The sequence below is a fragment of the Natrix helvetica genome, assembly GCF_964273705.1.
Source record: "Natrix helvetica genome assembly, chromosome: 9".
Taxonomy (NCBI): Eukaryota; Metazoa; Chordata; class Lepidosauria; order Squamata; family Natricidae; genus Natrix; species Natrix helvetica.
Window position 1 is genome coordinate 4,676,579 of NC_138560.1, and position 21,845 is coordinate 4,698,423.

Sequence of the window (21,845 nt, forward strand, 5' to 3'; positions counted from 1 at the left end):
ATGGCCAGGCAGAAAAAGCCAGGACCGTTTAGCTGTGTCACTGCGTTGATTGGTTTGTCATCTTGAGCTTATATTCTGAGTTATACTGTAGAAATGTTTCTTATCTGACAATGATTTACTGCGCATGTTTCATAATACGTCACACATTCTTTACTTCCCTTCTGATCTTCCGTTTGCCTGCCGAAGGAGGTGGGCAACATAGCTCTTGCCAGAATGTAAGATTTAGATAGTAAGATTTGTATTTTATTTTATATTAAAGTTTGTTTTATTAGAATATGTTCTCGGGTTTTATTTTTCTGCTTATTCGGAGATATGCTGCTTGGAAGGCTGACGGTCCATACCTCATTAATTAAGGGGGGGGGGGAACTCCCTCCTTCACAAGCTGCTGATGCACCAAACCTGGGATAGCAATAGCCCTTAGACTTATATACCGCTTTACAGCGCTCTCTAAGCGGTTTTACAGAGTCAGCCTTTTGCCCCCAACAATCTGCATCCTCATTTTACCAACCTCAGAGGGATGGGAGGCTGAGTCAACTTTGAGCCTGGTGAGATTCGATCTGCCAAACTGCTGGCAACCGGTGATCAGCAGAAGTAGCCTGCAATACTGCACTCTAACCACTGCGCCACCGTGGCTCTATTATATTGATCTCCCCCCATCCTGCATCCTACATCTTCAGATTAAAATTCCAAGTCTGGTTCCTAAAACCAACTTCCACCTGCTTTCCACATGCAATTTGACTGTGAAGATCTGTCTGGTTAATGGAAATTTTTGTAAGGGGGAAAAGACTAACAACCTGAGATTTTCCTAACAGCCTTACCCTGTTAATGAGTTCTCCCACCATGCCAGTCCAAGACCCATTAGGTTCAGGAGCCCCGTAAAGCCCATCATCCACCAGTTTGATCTGGAAACGGAATTTAAGGATGTCGGCAAGTTCGTGAAGCATGTCCACGCAGAAGCCTTCATACTGGGCAGGACCGGATAGTTCCTGGAAGTTTGCCCGACGCATCATGTAGGGATTCTCCTGTAAGTGGGAAAGCCAGGATATAATATGAGGTAGCCTGCTCTGGCTGGGGAATTCTGGGAGTTGAAGTCCACAAGTCTTAAAGTTGGCAAGTGTGAAGACTCTTGAGCTAGTAGATAACAGGCAACTGCCCTCAAGATTTGACATATTTTTGGTCAAGAGAACCCCAAACCCAAACATACATAATATTCCTCCTCCTTCCTAGTTTCCCCACAACAACAACCCTGCGAGGTGGTTGGGTTGAAAGAGAGGGAGTGGCCCAAAGTCACCCCATTGGCTTTCATGAATAAGGCGGGACTAGAACTCATGAGTCTCCGAGTGATGATTGGCCCAAAGTCACCCAGTTGGCTTTCATATCTAAGGCGGGACTAGAACTCAGGGGTCTCCTGATGATTGGCCCAAAGTCACCCAGTTGGCTTTCATATCTAAGGCGGGACTAGAACTCAGGGGTCTCCTGATGATTGGCCCAAAGTCACCCAGTTGGCTTTCATATCTAAGGCGGGACTAGAACTCAGGGGTCTCCTGATGATTGGCCCAAAGTCACCCAGTTGGCTTTCATATCTAAGGCGGGACTAGAACTCAGGAGTCTCCTGATGATTGGCCCAAAGTCACCCAGTTGGCTTTCATATCTAAGGCGGGACTAGAACTCAGGGGTCTCCTGATGATTGGCCCAAAGTCACCCAGTTGGCTTTCATATCTAAGGCGGGACTAGAACTCAGGAGTCTCCTGATGATTGGCCCCAAAACTCCCAGCCCTCGTTCATGTCTAAGGCTAGAACTAGAACTAAAGGACTAGAACTCACTGTCTCCTGGTTTATAGATCAGCACCTTAATCACTAGGCCAAACTGACTCTCTGACCTATTGGTCTAATGGCCCTGAGAGGATGGGGTTGCTATTCCTTTTTCCCATCCCTTCCCTCTTCCTCTATTTCCCTCTTTCCCTTTCCATTCATCAGCCTACTAGAGAATGGAGCCATGGTTTCCCCCCAGAAATCTGTCCTGACCACTTAAGAGCACTTCTGAAATTAGCTCAAGAGCGCCTGGTCCCTGAATGATTAGAGGAACCAGCCACATCCCTCCAGAGGTTCAACAACAGCACATCATAACAACCCAACAATCTGCGCCTTTGTTTCTCTGTACCCACTCATACGCAGAAGGACGGACATCTCTTTTGTGCATGAAAATCACAGACGCAATCACGGCTCTTCGCTAATTTGCCTAATTCTTTTATTTTTATTCCCCCTTCTCAACTGAAGCACGCTTGTCATCAGTCCATTGTAGGGAAGAGCTTGCCAGGCATTAATTATTGTTTACCCATCACAACCACCATCCCGTTTTCAGCCTGAGATGAGACGGAAGAGTTTGACCATTTCAAGCAGCCGTTTCAACTGTTTTCTTGGAAGGAAAGAACTACTCCAAACTATTTGGAGGTAGTCTTCGCTATGTCAAGGGAAGTTTGGCACTGCGTAAAAAAAGAGCTTGAGACTCTAGAAAAAGTGCACAGAAGAGCAACAAAGAGGATTAGGGGACTGGAGGTTAAAACATATGAAGAATGGCTTCAAGAATTGGATATGTCTGAGTTTAATGAAAAGAAGGACTAGGGGAGACACCATAGTAGTGTTCCAATATTTGAGGGGCTGCGACACAGAAGAGGGAGTCAAGCTATTCTCCAAAGCATTAGAAGACAGAACAAGGAGCAATGGGTGGGAACTAATCAAGGAGAGATGCAACTTCCTGGCAGCGAGAAGTGGAACGGTTTGTCTCCAGAAATTGTGGATACTCCGAGTTTTTAAGAAGAGACTGAACAGCCACTTGTCTAAAATGGTATGTAGGGTTTCCTGCCTGAGCAGGACTATTCTCTATTCTCAAACTATTCTCCAAGGTAGAACAAGAAGCAATGGGTGGAAACTAATCAAGGAGAGAAGCAACTTAGAACTAAGGCGACATTTCCTGACAGTGAGAACAATTAATCAGTGGAACAACTTGCCACCAGAAGTTGTGAATGCTCCAACATTGGAAGTTTTAAAAAAATGTTGGATAACCATTTGTCTGAAGTGGTGCAAGATTTCCTACCTAAGCAGGGGGTTGGACTAGAAGACCTCCAAGGTCCCTTCCAACTCTGTTATTCTATTCTACTATAAGCTCCCTTCCAACTCTTCTGTTATTCTGTTATTCACCTTCCACAATCATCTTTGGGTCTGTGAATGAATCAAGGAACCACCAAACAGGAAAGAGGACATTTTTGCCATAGGAGTCTGTTTCTCACATGAAACACTGGAACAAGCTACAATTCAGTGGTGAAATTTAATTTTTTTTACTGTCGATTCTGTGGGCGTGGCAGGGGAAGGATACTGCAAAATCTCCATTCCCTCCCCACTCTGGGGCCAGTCACAGGTGGTATTTATCGATTCTCCAAACTACCTTATTTTTCGGAGTATAAGACACACCTTTTTGCCCTCAAAAAAGAGGCTGAAAATCTGGGTGCGTCTTATACACTGAATGCAGCATTTTTTGCCTCCCGAAACCCGGCCCCCTTCACCAAAATGGCCCTGCAAAAAAACGGGCCATTTTTTGCTCAATTTTGCCCCCCTAGCCCCCAGGAGCAATCTATAAGCCTCCTAAAGGCTATCCATGCCCTTTTTTGGACAAAAGACGAGCTGTTTTTTTGCTTGTTTTTGCGCCCCCCCCCCCCAGGAGCCCTCTACAAGTTTCCTAAAGGCTATTCATGCCCTTTTTTTGAGAAAAAAAAACAGGCCCGTTTTCACGAAAAATGGACCATTTTTGGGAGGTTTGCAGAGTGCCAAAACTTTTTTTTTTTTTAAATTTGCCTCTTCAAAACCTTGGTTCATCTTATACTCCGAAAAATACAGTACTCAAAATTTCCGCTACCGGTTCTCCAGAACCTGCTTAATTTTACCCCTGCTACAATTTCCTCATGTTCGCATCTCCAAGGGGCCCCCAGTCACCCTTTAACCAAGTCACCTGCACAACTGTTTAAAGCCCGCTTTTCAAAAGGTGGAGAAAGACCCCCTAAGAATAAGACAAGGAGGGCACTTACCAAGATGGTGGTGATCACCAGAGTCTTGTTGGCGAGGCTCTCTGAGGCGTTGATATCCAACGTTGTGGCGTTCATTGCAAGAGTCTTGTTAGAGTACCACACCCCAATCTGTGGAGAAAGAACGGTGTCAGGCCTGGAAACCATCTTTTGCATTGGGCCCTCAGGCCTGCCATGGGAGGGGGGGATTATATGGAGTATGGGAGATATACAATCTAAATAACGTTCCTTTCCCAGAGAGTCAAGGTCATCTTGCCCTGCACCAGGAGTGGTGTGACTGAGAGGCATCTCCAGTTGGGACGGTGCCTGATTGGGCCTTGTGATGGACCTGTGGCGGCCGCGCGGGTGATTATGGGGAGTACCAAGTACTCCCATGTGACACCTCTCCTGCGCGAGCTGCACTGGCTTCCTGTGGTCTATCGAGTGCGTTTCAAGGTTTTGATTACGATCTTTAAAGCGCTCCATGGCTCAGGACCTAGTTACCTGCGGGATCGTATTCTGCCCCATACATCCCTACGACCCATCCGCTCGCACAGAGAGGGACTTCTCCAGGTGCCGTCTACCAGACAGTGCCATGGGGCGGCGCCTAGGAGCAGAGCCTTCTCTGTGGCGGGCCCAGCCCTGTGGAATGACCTCCCCCCGGATATTAGGACTACTACTGACCTCCGCTCCTTCCGTGTCAAGCTCAAGACCCACCTTTTCCAAATAGCTGGCCTGGCTCGACCATAACTTAGTAACGCTCCTGATGGGTTTTTTAATTTGGTAATTTTATTAGGGAATTTTAAATTGTATTTTTAACTGTCTTTCACTTAAGTCCATCCTCCTCCATGCACATATGTATATGTCTCTGTTCTTTTGTATATATGTTTGTCTTATGTGTATTTTTTATCTGTTTGATTGTACGCCGCCCCGAGTCCTTCGGGAGAGGGTTGCGGCTAATCAAATAAAATTATTATTATTATTATTATTATTATTATTATTATTATTATTATTATTATTATTATTATTATTATTATTATTATTTGGTCTTTCATTTGGGTGGGGAAACCCTGGAAGCTTTCGGATTCGGATTTTCCCAGATGTCCCAATATGACATCTCTATAATGAAGTGGAACTTTGAGGAATTTCAAGCTTCGGAGTCTTATTTTGTTACGGGTGTTACTCGGAACCCTGAGACCCGGCCTATAGGTTCTTACTAGATTTATTCTGTACCCAGGCAGTCCTCGACTTATGACCCCAATTGAGTCCAACATTTCAGCTGCTAAGCCAGATCGCTGTTAAGTGAGTCTCATCCCATCCCAAAGCTATGGCAAGAAAGTGAACTGCTGCAGGTGTCAAGTGTCTAACCCCGTTGTTAAGTTGTTAAGTGAATCTGGCTCCCCCGTGGACTTTCAGAAGGTCTCAAAAGGGGATCACGTGATCCCGGGACACTGCAACCGTCATAAATAGGAACCAGTTGCCAAGAGTCCGAATTTTGATCAGGTGACCATGGGGATGCTGTAAAGGTCCTAAGTGTGAAAAACGATGGTATCTTTTTCTTCCCAGTGCCGTTGTAACTTTTAACGGTCACTAAACAAACCGTTGTACGTCGAGGGCTATTTGAAATCTCTGCAAAAACGGGGTATCCTAAGCTGAAGCTCTAATTGTCAGCATTCCAAATATCATCCAGAATTAAATCAGAATCCAAGGCACAGCTTTCATCAAAGTTCCAATTTAATAAGAGAGACATGTTGGTACAAACTGTGGAAACCTGAATCTGAAAGCTTCCTGGGTTTCCACCAGTTGAAAGTTCAAAACCTTGCCCCCACACCCACAAGTCCATCCCATGGTCCAATCTTCTTCTGCCATGCTGGCAGTTCCACCCATCTAGTTCCGGTCAGGTGCAGAGGTGCGGAGACAAAAGATGACCTTGGGCTTCTAGAAAGGAATGTTTTATTTTGACAACAACACATTCTGCTCCTTACTATTCCCCCTCCCAATTACCCCACTAATGAAACAACATAGTAAAATAATAGGAAGTGTGGCAGGTCGAAGATCCTAAAAGGAATATGACTGCTGGCCTGACACTAGTCCTCTTACCTCCCGGTGTCCGTGTCGTCCTTTTTCCAGAATTCTCAGGGTATAATTGGTTCTTTGACCCTTGCTGTTGAATTCCACATGTCCCGTCAGCCCGTCATACTCTACCTAGCCAGGGATGGAGAGACAGAGGAATGGGGCGCAAATCGAAGAAGACAAGAGAGAAGAACACAGGAGAATGAGAGCGAGGCACGGCCAAAACGGGCTCACAAGTTACAATTAGCCTGAGAAGGGAGAACTCTGGTTCTCTTCCAACCTCCCAAATAAGGAAGAAGATTAGTCCATGTCCTAGGTCAGTGGTCTCCAAACACGGGGCGTTTTAAGACTTGTAGACTTCAACTCCCAGAATTCCTCAGCCAGCCATGACCTAGGACACTGGATAGTCCGGCTGTCTGAGGAATTCTGGGAGTTGAAGTCCACAAATCTCAAAGTGGCCATGTTTGCAGACCACTGACCTAGGACATTGGAAAGTCCCACTGGCTGAAGAATGTCTGTCTGAGGAATTCTGGGAGTTGAAGTCCACAAGTCCTAAAGTGGCCATGTTTGGAGACCACTGACCTAGGACACTGGATAGTCCCGCTGGCTGAAGAATGGCTGGCTGAGGAATTCTGGGAGTTGAAGTCCATAAATCTCAAAGTGCCCATGTTTAGAGACCACTGATCTAGATCACTGGATAATCCAGCTGTCTGAGGAATTCTGGGAGTTGAAGTCCAAAAATCTGAAAGCGCCCATGCTTGGAGACCCCTGTGCTAAGTTGTGCCACAGAAATGTGTTAGTAAAATTGCCTTTGAGGCAGGGGTGAAATTCAGCAGGTTCTGAGAGGTTCTGGAGAACCGGTAGCGGAAATTTTGAGAACCGGCAAATATTACCACTGGCTGGTCCCAGAGTGGGGAGGGAATGGAGATTTTGCAGTATCCTTCCCCTGCCACGGCCACAGAACCAGTAGTAAAAAAAAAAATGGAATTTTACCACGGCTCCGAGGGTGTTTTTTTTTCCTTGCCAAATCTTGAAAAAGGCAGGGGAGGACTCCCATTTTGGCTGCGTTTAGACAACACAGTGAACAAAAACTGGCAGCCAGTTTTTCACCCCAAATGCTAAATTTGGATAGTTTTTATTAAATCTCTTGTCACCAAATTGTGCACATCCACTTCACTGGATAAATTTTCCCTCCATTGTTGTTGCAAGGGCAGAAAAGTCAGTGGCCACATCTCTCTTAGGGGACCTGCGGGCATTTGGCGCATTTGCTCCAACTGAGAACATCTGACCTTTCTTTGGGCAAATCTAACAAGACAGACATCGACGCTTACACATGTCCCATATTTCCGTGGTTTTGTTTTGCTTTTTTTGAAAAAAAAAGGGGGGGAGGGAACTGTCATTTCTAGGTGAAGCAGCCTCTCACCATACGCAGGTAGTTCATCAGGCTGGTCCCGTGTTGCCAGATGTTTGCTGATGTGCAAGCCAGGGGCTTCACCCCAATCTCCTGGCTACGGTTCAATTCCCGCACGGCGCTCACGACCACATGTACTGCGTCAAACATGAGGGCTGCTGATAGCTGGAGGGGAACAAAAATAATCCAGCTGCTGCTAATTATGGCGTTTGGTGGGGAGGGGGACGGGCACAGACAGGGGCACCTCCTTGCTACCCTGTTCTTCCAGAGCTATTCTTCCTTTGGCTACCACGCTAAAACATCTGTGCAGCTGCAGAACGGGAGGCGGGTTGGGTGAGTCAGATAGTGAGCGTGGATGTGCTCCACCGGGATGAAGTCAACCTGATCTTGAACAATCTCTACAAGTCAACAGTGGAGGAGTGTTTATCCTGAAGCTCAGCTGGACAGAAATAATTTTAGTTAGAAGCAGTGAGGAGACTCTGCAGTTAAGAATCCATGTCTTCTCAGATGACTTCAGCTGTGTTCTTCAAACCAACATCCTTTGTTCGTCACCTCAATAATCCATCCTTCTCAGCCCAACATCCTTCATTTCTCAAACTGACAATCCATCCTTCCTCAACCCAACACCATTTGTTCCTCAACCTCCCAATCTATTCTTTCTCAATCCAACACCATTTGTTTCTCAACCCAACAATCCATCCTCCCTCAACCTAACATCTTTTGTTTCTCAACCCAATAATCCATCCTTCTTCAACCCAACATCCTTCATTCCTCAAGCCAACAATCCATTCTTCCTCAACCCAACATCATTTGTTCCTCAACCTCCCAATCTATTCTTTCTCAATCCAACACCATTTGTTTCTCAACCCAACAATCCATCCTCCCTCAACCTAACATCTTTTGTTTCTCAACACAACAATCCACTCTTCTTCAACACAACATCCTTCCTGCAGATGTTGTATTGAAGACAGCTGAAGTCCATCAAGAAACATAGATTCCTAACTTCACTTCTCTTCAACCCAACATTCTTCAGATGTTAAAACTGCCAGACAATTTCCAACTCAAACTTTCTGCCAATGTCAAAAAAATGAACATCAAAGATATCTATTCCAATGAATATCCGGGCAAATAAACCCTTGCTTATTTTCAATGTATATTAATTTCTATCTTCAAGAAAGCAGTCATGGCTGTAGTGGTTAAGAAGAGTTGCATCCCCTTCTCTTCCCTTTAATGAACTACAAATTATGACATACGATGGACTGAGCAAAACTGACTCAAACTTCAGATCAAGGCAAGCCAGAGGTGATTTTTTTTACAGGCCTTTTAATTGCCTGCCAAGTTTATTTAATAATATTAGAGGCTCAGTTGATTTCGGTATACTAAGAAACTGAAAACAGAGCTAGGGAAGGTTGGGGCTAACAATCCTCTTGTCCTTTGGGTGGATTGACATTAGGTTAGAAAAATGGGTTCTGGTCACCAGCAAATGACAACAGTGGATAGACTCCATCACCGATCTGCAGACATTCCTTTCGAAAGCAACTGAAGGTCACAATTCTCCAAAGAGAACGATGACGGATGTTCATTTCCCCACAAATACGTAGGGGGGTCTCCAAACTTGGCAATTTTGAAGACTTGTGGACTTCAACTCCCAGAATTCCTCAACTGGCTGCTGAAGCTGAGGAAGACCCCAAGTCCTCAAAGTTGCCAAGTTTGGAGACTCCTGATGTAGAGGAACCCAGAAAGACTATTACTGTATGATTCTGTGATTGCTATTCTGTAGCTCCATTTGTAAGAAGAGATGCACCACTTTTTCAAATCCCGTGGTCCTTACTCAGCTAGATCAGGGGTGTCAACCTCCATTTCATTGAGGGCCACATCATGGTTGTGTTTGACTTTGGGGGGATGGGTGTGTGTGGTCAGGGTGGGCGTGGCCAGCTCGACTCGTGTTGGCGGCGACTGTGGTGGCCCGAGCGCTTTGCCAGCAAAAACAGAGGTCGGGAGGACCACACACAGCCCTCCCAAGCTCCGTTTTCGCTGGCAGAGGCACCGTGGGCTGATCCTTCGCTGTTTCCAAGCTCTGTGGGCCAGATCTAAGCATCCCGTGGGCCGGATCTGGCTTGCGGGCCTTGAGTTTGACACCCCTGCGCTAGATAATCCTTCCACACACGTGCACCTGTAGGGTCATCTCTCCTTCCTGGGTTGTCACACTTACCGCCGGTCCTGGGTAAGGATTGAGTTCACAGTTCTCCCGCCATGACATGTTGAGGCTACGGACAAATTCCATGTAGAAAGGGTGGCTGGTGTTAAACATGGAGAAGCCCAGGACATTGGAATGTTCGTCCACAATTCCATCCAAGTGCAAGATTGGGAAGTCCTGGAAAGATGGTGAACGCATTATAATACAATAGCAGAGTTGGAAGGGACCTTGGAGGTCTTCTAGTCCAACCCCCTGCCTAGGCAGGAAACCCTATACCATTTCAGACAAATGGCTATCCAACATCTTAAAGACTTCCAGTGTTGGGGAATTCACAACTTCTGGAGGCAACTTTTGTTCCACTGATTAATTGTTCTGTCAGGAAGTTTCTCCTCAGTTCTAAGTTGCTTCTCTCCTTGATTAGTTTCCACCTATTACTTCTTGTTCTACCCTCAGGTGCCTTGGAGAATAGTTTGACTCCCTCTTCTTTGTGGCAACCCCTGAGATATTGGAAGACTGCTATCATGTCTCCCCTAGTCCTTATTTTCATTAAACCAGACATACCCAGTTCCTGCAACCGTTCTTCATATGTTTTAGCCTCCAATCCCCTAATCATCTTTGTTGCTCTTCTCTGCACTCTTTCTAGAATCTCCACATCTTTTCTACATCGTGGTGACCAAAACTAGATGCAGTATTCCAAGTGTGGCCTTACCAAGGCATTATAAAGTGGACTGATGTGGAATTAGTGGACTGAACTTCCATCTGGCAGACAGTACAGGACAATAAAAACAAAGACAAATAGGCTGAAAAACAGCTTCTATCCCAGGGCAGTAACTATATATTGAACTCTACTGTATAGTGCAATATTAATGCAATATCAGGGGTTTTCAATTTCAATTATATAGCATGAGAAGGAGGTGTGTTTGTGTTTTATTTTTATTTTATGTATAATGTACACTGAAAATGGCATTTAATTCTGTTGTACAAGGTGCAATGACAGTAAACTAAACTAAATTCCAGGTAATCCTCAACTTACAACCCTTTGTTTAGTGACCGTTCAAAGTCACAACAGCACTGAAAAAAAAAGTGGCTTAGGACAAGACCTCGCACTTACGACTGTTGCACCATCCCCACGGTTACGCGACCCAAATTCGGGGGCTTGGCAACTGGTGTGTATTTACAACAATTGCAGCCACCGATTACATATAATTGCCCCTTGTGGCCTTCCCAGCTGGTTGTTGACAAGCAAAAATCAAAGCGGGAAGTCAGATTTGCTTAACGACCGCATGATTTGCTTAACAACCGTGGCAAAAAGATTGTAAAATTGGGCTTGACTCTCTTCACTTGTTTGAACCACGGAAATCCTGGTCCCTAGGATCACCTATATGTTTATTTCACGATTCCTGATTCGTTGGGATCCCTCCAGAGAGAAAGGAACAGGAAGGCGAAATGATGGTGAAACAATAAAGCAAATTAACCATCTGGAGGCCCTCCAGATTGAGAGGGAGATCAATCGCATAAAGAAAGATAAATCAGTATCCCCTCATCTGAACCCCTCTATCAGCCGCTCGGAATTCTGGCAAAAATGTGATCAGAAACAAATGGAACGCTTTGATTTTGCATTGCCTCAATGCTATCCAGTACCTCGATAGAAAATTTAATCCATCTATAATTTATCACCTGGCAAGGGAAAGTGTCTCTGACAGACACATCCTGACCACAGAAGATGCAGTCGGGGAATATATAAAGGTTAAAATAAAACGAGGATCCGTGTCACTTTACATTGAGCAAATGACAGTCAGGTGTGAAGTCAAAGATGATGCTTTTGAGAATTTGGTTCCAACTGGTGAAAGAATGACTAGATTAAGGTAAAGCTTCCCTTCGCACATATGTTCCCGGCTCTAGAGGGCAGTGCTCAGCTCCGTTTCAAAGCCGAAGAGCCAGCGCTGTCCGAGGATGTATCCGTGGTCATGTGGCCGGCATGACTAAATGCGCGCGGAACGCTGTGACCTTCCCACCAAAGGTGGTCCCTATTTTTCTACTTGCATCTTTTTTACATGCTTTCAAACTGCTAAATTGGCAGAAGCTGGGAAAAGTAATGGGAGCGCACTCCGTTACATGGCGCTAGGGATTTGAACTGCTGAACTGCCAACCTTTCTGACCGACAAGCTCAGCGTCTTAGCCACTGAGCCACCGTGTCCCTATGACTAGATTACAGGGATATAAAAACCTCTGGCAATCTGTTTACAGTTTCCAAGTAAAATCCATATTAATTTTTTTTTAAAGAGCTTCATCTTGACTTGATTTATTTTTGACACCTGAAACCATTACGAAGGCAGTTATACAGGTAGTCCTCAAAAAAAAGGGGGGGTTTTAAAAAGATGGAATAAACATTTGAAAAACCTGCGCTGAGCAGACTGGGAGGCTGAACTATCGTTTTTTATGGGACCCAAGGAAAAATTACATACTTTTAACTGGGGTTCTCCAGACTTAAGGAGATATAAACCAAAGATCTATTATTTGAGTGTGGGAGTCATTAAAATAGTTATATTTAATTTAACTGCAATTAGATTTAAATATAAGCCTAAGTTAAAACAAGCATTTTTTTCTGTCACCATCCCACACATTTCTTCAACCTGCCCACCCGCCTTTCTGAAGGGCGGATCCCACGTCAGCGTTAACCTGCCACGATGGGTCATTTTTGCTCCCTGTTAATTAATCCACGCAGGGTTGAAGTCATAAAGCATTTTTTTTTAAATTGTTAAAGGTTGGCATTTTGGTGGCATCGTTTTTAGCTTTGGCCCACTCTGCATCTCAAAGAATTGCAAAAAATCAAAACGAACTATAAAGACATTGCAAAGAAAAGGATGGCATGATTTGTAATCTGTTACATTCATCCACTTATAAAAAAGCATCAACTGTCTTTCTGAACATAAAATTAATCCAGTGTTTTGCAAACTTCACAACTGGAAGACGTGTGGACTTCAACTCCCAGAATTCCCCAGACAGTTGAAGTCCACATGTGTTCAAGTTGCCAAGGTTAAGAAACACTAAATTAGACACATACATAGAGAGAGAGATAAATTAATACAACCCTAAGGTAAAGGTAAAGGTTCCCCTCGCACATATGTGCTAGTCGTTCCTGACTCTAGGGGGCGGTGCTCATCTCCATTTCAAAGCCAAAGAGCCAGCGCTGTGCGAAGACTTCTCCGTGGTCATGTTGCCAGCATGACTAAACGCCAAAGGCTCACAAAACGCTGTTACCTTCCCACCAAAGGTGGTTCCTATTTTTCTACTTGTTCTTTCACGTGCTTTTGAACTGCTAGGTTGGCAGAAGCTGGGACAAGTAACGGGAGCTCCCTCCATTACGCAGCGCTAGGGATTCGAACCGCCGAACTGCCGTCCTTTCTGATCGACAACCTCAGCGTCTTAGCCTCTGAGCCACCACGTCCCATAATACAACCCTATAAAGTCATATATGCAATTGAATTCTATTAATAGACTTCTGCTATCTGCCAATGCAGATTTAAAAAGCCGATCTCTGAAATGTAACAACATTTATAAGGTAAATGTAAAAGATTGCAAAGTCATTTTCCTTTTCAGGAATATTTTTAAGCCGTCTTTGGAAAAGGCATGCAAATCTGAAACATCTAGAAAAGAAAAAAATATTATTATTCTCTTCCTTCCTAATATCTATGACCATAACCATGTTGCTTGTATCTTTCAATTTGTATTGTTTTTATTTGTTTCCTAGTATGATTTGATTGCTTATTACCGGTAGTAACCTTGACTAAGTGTTGTTGTATCTTTTATTCTTGATGTCTTTTATTCTCCTTATGTATACTGAGAGCTTATGCACAAAAAACAAATTCCGTACGTGTCCAATCACACTTGGCCAATAAAGAATTCTACTTATCAAAAAATGAGTAAGAACAAACTTTGATTTTTGTTTTTTGTTTTTAAATGGACTTTACATTCCTCTGCTTTGCTGATTAGATTGGAAATCAGGTTTTATTTAAATAAAATGGAGTTATTTAAGCAGTATAGTGTCCCTCCTACACTGACACCAAGCACCTGTGCATTTGTCCACACTTCACAATTCGTGTTGGCTTTCTCTGTCTACTTATAACAGCCTGAGCTACAAGCCGCGCAGCGCTTAGATATTCTCCTCTGACACACTGCCCTGAAGCTATGAGTCTTGGAAGCTCTTTTAGAGTTGTCATTTTGCAATGCTAAGTGGAGCTGCACAACACTTCAAATGCAATTCCCAGAGATGCTTAGGAACACACAGGACCCAAACAGCGCATCGGTCTTAAAGCAACTATGTCTTTTCCTGGGAAGATTCTAGAAAAAGAGGCAGTTTCTTTAAGGAATTGCTAAGAGGTATTGTAATATTATATTTTAATATGGGCAATGCACCGTCTTAATATTGAGGGAGCAGTGAAAAATAAGCATCAAACAAGGGTTTTTAAAAGAGACCATATGGCACCCATGCCGGAAGTGGCATGCAGAGCCATCTCTCTCTGGGAATGCCAACCGTTGCCCGTTGCTCTTCTGGATTCCGTGAGCACGTGTGTGCCAGAAACTGGAAGACCAGGTGACTGGCATGCATGCGCATGCCGGAAACTGGAAGCTAAGCTTCCTGGGGCATGCATGCCAGGTCGATAGCTGCAAAACTTGGCAACCAATTAAGAGAACTAATTGTCTCCTGAAAACTCCACTCCCCTGTCGCTCCTCTTTTATTTCCCCTGGGAGGGGCCATTCATCGTCCACCTGTGGCCTTACTCCCAAGTCGACCCCTGTTCTTTAGCTGTTCCCTTTGTCTGGCAACTCTGTGCATGCTCACACTGGGAACAGGCTCCAGCTGTTCTTCTGCCTCACTGATGTCTGACTCTGAAGGCAGCTGATAACTGGCATATGGCTCTGGCCCCATCTCTGCCTCCAACACAGAGCCCTTATCCGAGCCTTCCCCAGACTCCAAGACTGGCCCATGTTCCTCCCCAACCTCCTCACTGTCCGAATCTGCTGCCAGCTCCACTGGCCGCTGGCAGGCCACAACACAAGGATACTAACCATGGTCGTCAGGATGTACTTGTAGAAGGCAGATGTCATCCCCAACTCTGAAGCCTAGGGGGGGAAAATACAGTTCACGAGAATCAACAATGGGAACATCTCAATTTCTTGACAACATTCACTATGCTATGCTTGCTGAGAACACCAGAAAAATTTGCTAAGTTTTTGAGAAATTTAATATGGATGATTGGTGGTTCTAAAACCAGGCAGGTCAGAAGCTGCTGGACTGGTTTGGCCTGACATATTGTTCTGTCCCAAGCCTCTGCAATATATACGGACGCAGACTTGGCTGTCTGCCACAAGTAAGGCGGGAGATAAGCAACCCCATGGCTGGGAGCCCAGAAAGCTCTCTCTATGAAACAAGGCTTGAACTCACGAAATTCTCCCAATCTTTCTCTACAGCTGGATCAGTAAGTTGTTTCCTGCAAAATTTCCCTCCCGTCGCCCCACCTATAAGCTCTCCGGGAGCGGCCAATCAGTAGCCACCTGCTCCTATTTCCTTCTTTGACCCTTTTTCCAAAGCTGCTCCCTCCTCCTCGCAGCCCTGCGCATACGTATGTCAGGGACAGCCTCTCTCTGTTCTTCCTCACTGCTCCCTGACTCAGATGCCACCTGATGGCCAACAGGCCTCTCTAGTCCCTGCTCTGACTCCGAACACCCCCCAGAGTCTTCCTCAGCCTCCAGGGCAATCCCATAATGTTCATCGCTGTCAGATTCCACCAACAGCTCAGCCGACCGCTGTTGGTCCACAACACATACTATCATTTCCAGCTCTTTTCAACATAACCAGGTGACTAAAAATTTTAATGTATTTCAGGTGATCCCAAATAGGTACAAACATGTTTATACTTTGATCCTACTAAGGTTTATACCAGGCATATCCAACACTTGGGACACATGGGTTCCTAAAGAACAAACAGATCAGATAATGCTGAAAGACCAAAGACCATCGAACCAAACCTCTGGGTTAAATTAGGTTGCTTACTCTGCCCGATTGGCAAACCCCAAAACTTTTGTGTTCCTGCCTCTGTTCAGCCCTGGCAGTCTCTCTCACCTTCTTCAGGATGAGGTAAGAGATGGAAGCATTGGCGTCGATAATAATGGTGGAGATCTTGTCGTCTCGGATCTCCTTGAGCAGCGGTGTGGGATCGTTGGTGTCGTCCAACATCCGGATCGAGAGGGTTTCCTTGGAGATGAGGAACTGGCGGACTAACTCCTCCAGCCTCAACAGGCCTGATGGGTAGAGAAAGGAGCAGGAGGTTATGCCAACCTTCTCTCCAAGCCAGAGCTTCAGTCCTGTGGTCTGCCTTCAAGACTTCCCACTTGGCCCCCGGACACATTCAATCAGAACGTAAACTCTTGTTCTGACCGAGGCTTCCCCAAAAAGCACGAAGCAGAGTCCTGGTCCCAACAAAACCCCTTTTATGAAACAAATGTGAATTCCTCTCATTCCCATTCCACAAGGCTGGCAAACAGTCTTTCAAAGGAATATTTATGATCACAGAACTTATCTATCTTGGAAAGCTGCCATGTGAATATTTTCCAAATGAGGTGCTGTGCAAGGAAAGACTGGGCGCAGAGTCTCTGAGATTCACAGACAGATCTTCACACTCCTGAAATGAATCTAATGACTGAATGAATGGTTTCCTGCAAAAGCCCACTCCCCTTTCGCTCCTCTGTTATGTCCTATGGGAGGGGACAATCACCTTCCATCTGTGACTTTACTCCCAAGTCGACCCTGATTTCTGAGCTGTTCTTTTCTTCTGGCAGCTCTGCATATGCGCACACTGGGAACAGGCTCCAGCTGTTCCTCTGCCTCACTATAGTGCCGTAGGTACCTGATCACTGCCAGACAGCCTTGGCCCCCTCTCTGCCTCCGACGCAGAGCCCTCGTCTGAGCCTTCCCCAGGGACTGGCCCATGCTCCTCCCCAACCTCCTCCTCATTCTCCGACTCTGCTGTCAGCCCCGTTGGCCACTGGCAGGCCACAACAATTCTTCTGCACTGAAATAAAACATGATTTCATATTTCCGAGCCTGTTCGGGGAATCAAGGCTCTGTTGACGTCTGCTTTTCGGGAAAACACAAAAACACGACGAGAGCTTGATCTTCACAAGAGGGTCTCCTGGTGGACCCTCTGCCGAGCCGTCAACTTTTGAGGGAAGGAACGTTGCTCTTCGAATCCGCTCACCCCAGACGAGAGACGAAGAGACGTAACCCTAAATTGATTTTTGCATTTAACATGTCTGCTTTCCCCCACCCCCACCCCCCTACCCCTCTAAATCCAAAATTACAGTCGCAGGGAGGTGTTGATAATTATCAGCAGCTCAGCAGGCTGAACGGAGGGACGCAATTTTCACGACTGCAGTCCTGAATAAAATTGCTCCAATTTTATCTGAAGGACTGTTATTATTAACTCTATACTCTCTCTCTCCTGCCTGCTATAATTTTAATAGGCATAATCTCTGCTCACCCCAACCTCAGCAGCCATTGCTATTTGCATGTTCTTAACGGCTTGTTAATTTAGCTTCTTTGATTTTGAATGCAGATTTAACTACCTGTATCTCAGCCTTTTCAAGCAGGTACTCTTCAGATTACCATTCCCATCAATCACAGAGGCCACGTTGGCTGGGGGGTGCTAGTAACCATGGCTGACTACCTGTCAACTCTCAAGCGAGCCTGCCTGAAGCCATCTGCTGCAGCCTCAGAGCTGCCACGAACTCGTAAGTGGGGAGTGGGGAGACCTGATAATCTAGCTGGTAGTCAAAACAAAAAGCTTTCTCTTGGGAACCAAGGTCAAAAACAGGTGGCCATTGAAGGAGGAGGAAAGTTAACCATGGCGCCCGCCAAATGTCTTGAATGGAGAATGTGACCTGTGACAATAGGGGAGGGGATTAAATGTTGTTTTAATTATGTCATGACTAGGGCAAATTTTTCAGAGTTGGTTTTCCCTGGCTGTGCTGATTTGATGCATCCAATAAACATACAACACAATACAATACAATAGCAGAGCTGTTCTTTGAGGAATCGACCTGCCTCAGGATTCTGCTTTCAATGGGTGTGCTACTTGGAACACCTCTGAAAGCAGCTTTGTCTATCTTATACTAAGCTTAAACTCAGAGAAAAAAGAAGATTTTATCCAGTAAGTTTCCTGGGAACATATAAGCACTCCTACACTTAAAATCACTCAGAGAAAAATTGATGCTTGTTTCAAATTTACTGTCTTTCTTCCTCTGCCCTCCTTGCATTTTTTCCTCTACTGCTAGCACTGATTACATCTAGTCAGCAGCAGAATTGTTCTGACTGAGGCTTCCCCAGCAGCACCAAGCCTCGTCCTCGTCCCGATAAACCCCTTTGATTTAATTGACAGTGAATTCCTCTCCAGCAAAGTCTTTCCTCTCCCTCAGTCTTTCAAGATAGTTCACAATGACCAACCTTTATCAGGCTTTGGAGAGCTGCCAGGCTGAGATCTTCCAGACGCCGCAATACTTGGCAAGAATGCAGGAATGAACTAATGGTCTCCTGCAAACTCTACTCCCCTTTCGCTCCTCTTTTATTCCCTATGGGAGGGGCCATTCACCGTCCACCTGTGGCCTTACTCCCATGTCAACCCTTGTTCTTTAGCTGTTCCCTTCGTCTGGCAACTCTGCGCATGCGCACACTGGGAACAGGCTCCAGCTGTTCGTCTGCCTCACTTATGTCTGACTCTGAAGGCAGCTGATAACTGGCATACGGCTCTGTCCCCCCTCTGTCTCCAACACAGATCCCTCATCAGAGCTTTTCCTAGACTCCAGGACTGGCCCATGTTCCTCCCCAACCTCCTCGCTGTCTGAATCTTCTGCCAGCTCCACTGGCCGCAGCGGGCTACAAGAAGAATCAGGTTTCTATTTGCTTTGGGGGAAATAGAGTGCACTTGTACTTGATCAGCTGTTTTGTTCCTGAACTCCAAGGGCTAGCTGAGCTTATTTTGTCCACATCAGTTTAAAATAGGGACTTCTTCTGCCCACTGTGCAATACAGCCACCCATTGGGGTTCTTGGCAAGATTCTTTCAAAAGGGCATGATGTTCATTCAGGCGGATGTAAATCCTGGCTCCCTGTTTTACCATCAACCAAAGGTACATGGAGAACAACCCACACCCCACACCCACACCCTATGCCAAGCACCCTAAAACTTTCTTCCTTGCCAAACAGCACAAGTGACATCCTTACATTCAGCCTTGGCACAGATGAGGCTCGCAGAGGGATAGTTGAAGGACTTCAGAATACAAGACACCGCCAGGCTGACATCCTCGTTGCTGGGGTAGAGGCTGACCGAAGCAAAGCGCAGGTATTGCAATTTTGGCGTTTCCTCGGGACCCACCTTAACGTGGGGGATCTAGGGGGAGATAAGGACATTGTCGGTGTTTCTTGACAATAAGGCTGCTCTCCTTGGGTGACTACAAAAGCAGGGCAGAACGAATACAGAACTCAACCTGCCAATTGGAATAGGAATGATAAGGATAGGATAGGATAGGATAGGATAGGATAGGACAGGATGAAATAGGAATAGGAATAATAAGGGTAGGATAAGATAGGGTAACCTTGAGCTTACCAGGCTCAAGGTTGACTCAACCTTCCATCTTTCCGAGGGGGGTAAAATGAGGACCCAGATTTTGGGGGGCAAGAGGCTGACTCTCTAAACCAGTTAGAGAGGGCTGTAAAGCACTGTGAAAAGGTACATACGTCTAAGTGCTATTGCTCTTCCTTTTCTCCTCCCTCCCTCCCTTCCATGGTACACAATGATTACAATGCAGCATTGCAGGCTAACTCTGCCCACTGTCAGCAGTTCGATCCTGACCAGCTCAAGATTGACTCAGCCTTCCGTCCTTCCGAGGTGGGTCACAATAAGGACCCGGATTGTTGGGGGCAAGAGGCTGACTCTGGAAAAAACCTCCTAGAGAGGGCTGTAAAAGACCTGTGAAGCGGTATGTGCTATTGCTATTGCTCTTACTAAATGATAGACGATGCCAAAAATCTAAGGGATGGTGATGGGTTAGGGTCCACTAACCTCTTTTTCTCCACAAATGTGGCTGACGATGGAAGCAGAGGCTGGGCTGGACGCTGGTCCCAGAACCGAGGCGACCCCTTTGGGCAGGATCTGACACACTGCATGAAAAAGAGAAGGTGGGAAGAAGGTTGGGGGAAAAAAATAACCCAAACACCCTGATGTTTCCACAATCCAAGCTTCCTGCATTGTGCAAAATTATAGCCTTTGCAAGCTTCTATTGTACGACTTCTCTTTTTACTCTCTGCCAGTCATGTCATACTGGCAAAGTAGAAAAGACCAGAGTCTAGAACTTAGCAGGTGAAAAAGTCTTTATTCTAGTCTCGTTACCCGTCGGGCTCCAAGAAGCAAGAAAGAGAAGAGTTACTTCTAAGCACTATCCTCTATTGTTCCTCACCTGCAAGACAGAAATCTCTGGCCCAACTATTGGGAGAGACTGGCAGCATTCCAGAGATGCTGTGAGAATTTTTGCCGGAGAAGCCGCGTTGACAATCTTCCCCTGAAGCAAGCTATCGAAACCAGGGGTGCACAACAGTGCTGGGATTCAAAAAATTGTTGCTACTGGTTCTGTGGGTGGGGCGGACTTGTTGGGTGTGGCTGGGGAAGGATACTGCAAAATCCCCATTCCCTCCATCACTCCAGGCGAAGGATACTGTACAATCTGTGGGGGGGGGGGGGAATGGAGATGGGTGAGGGCACCCAACGTACTGGTGTCGGTGGTCTCGTACTGGCTGTCCCGCTGCAGTTCGAAGATCTCCACCTCCAGCCGGGCCTTGGCAGGCACTTCGATGATGCTGTTGATGTGTTCGCGGGCCAAAGCTAAGGCGAGTCGCTCCCCACGGCCACACACAGTCTGGTCATCCAAAATGGCAGCTTGTCGTCAGACAGGAACCGATGATGGGTACAAAAAAGAGGGAGGGAGGGAGGGAGAGAAAGAAGGAAGGAAGGAAGGATCAGAGAGATAGACGAAGGAAGGAAGGAAGGAAGGATCAGAGAGGTGGAAGGAAGGAAGGAAGGAAGGAAGGAAGGAAGGAAGGAAGGAAGGAAGGAAGGAAGGAAAGAAGGAAGGAAGGAAGGAGGGATCAGAGAGATAGAAGGAAGGAAGGATCAGAGAGATAGAAGAAGGAAGGAGGGAAGGAAGGAAGGAAAGCAGGAAGGAAGGATCAGAGAGATAGAAGAAGGAGGATCAGATAAAGCAGGAAAGCAGGAAGGAAGGAAGGAAGGAAGAAAGGAAGGAAGGAAGGAAGGAAGGAAGGAAGGAAGGAAGGAAGGAAGGAAGGAAGGAAGGAAGGAAGGAAGGATTGTTTTGATCACTGCCAAAGAAACTTTCATCTGATATGAAACTCTTTGGAGCATAGAAGTTGACTTTCTCACCCACATCCGAAAGATGACTGTCAATCCTTTCAAATACGTGGAGATGACATCTCCCAGATTTCCTGGCCAGTACAATGAATGGAAGCCTGTTTTCACTGGTAGAGCACTTGGGCCATGCCCACCCCAGACCCCCAAGGTCAAACACCACCTGGATGCGGCCCTCAATGAAATTGAGTTTGACACCCCTGCCCTAAACTGTTTCAGACGAATGGCTCTCCAGCCTCGTCTTAAAAACCTCCAGTGAGGGAGCCCCACAATTTCTGGAGGCAAGCCATGCCACTGATCCCCCCCCCCACTGTCCCATAGGAAAAGTCTTCTACTCACCCATGCGCAGAGAGGACAACAGCTCCAGGCTCTGGTGGGTGAAGCCGAGTATCAGCAGCAGCAGCAGCGCGGGCAAAGCCGGCATCTTCTACCCCTCCTCATGGAGAATGTTCGGCCGTGGCCCCTGCGCTGCCACCTGCAAGCAGGACAGAGAGATGCCCCCCCCTTGCATGAGTACCTGGAACAGGTCTCAGTGGATGAGCATTTGACAACTGAAGGCGAATGACCTCACAGAAGGAAGATCCCAGCGGTTGTAATTTAGTTCTTCTGGAACAGGGGTGGGTTCCTGCCAGTTCTA

At 46.1% G+C, this 21,845-nt stretch overlaps 1 protein-coding gene across 1 annotated transcript in view; it reads right to left on the reverse strand.

Moving 5' to 3' along the window:
* Positions 1-21,677, reverse strand: part of GRIK5 (glutamate ionotropic receptor kainate type subunit 5) — a 35,531-nt gene extending 13,854 nt beyond the window's left edge. Inside the window, 11 exon segments of the mRNA XM_081961491.1 lie at positions 819-1,022; positions 4,080-4,187; positions 6,156-6,260; positions 7,552-7,704; positions 9,752-9,913; positions 14,807-14,860; positions 15,861-16,039; positions 19,015-19,180; positions 19,853-19,950; positions 20,558-20,722; positions 21,548-21,677. Of these exon segments, the coding sequence (XP_081817617.1) occupies positions 819-1,022; positions 4,080-4,187; positions 6,156-6,260; positions 7,552-7,704; positions 9,752-9,913; positions 14,807-14,860; positions 15,861-16,039; positions 19,015-19,180; positions 19,853-19,950; positions 20,558-20,722; positions 21,548-21,632 (1,479 nt within the window). The 5' untranslated portion in view covers positions 21,633-21,677.
* Between the last annotated feature and the right edge of the window lie 168 nt (positions 21,678-21,845).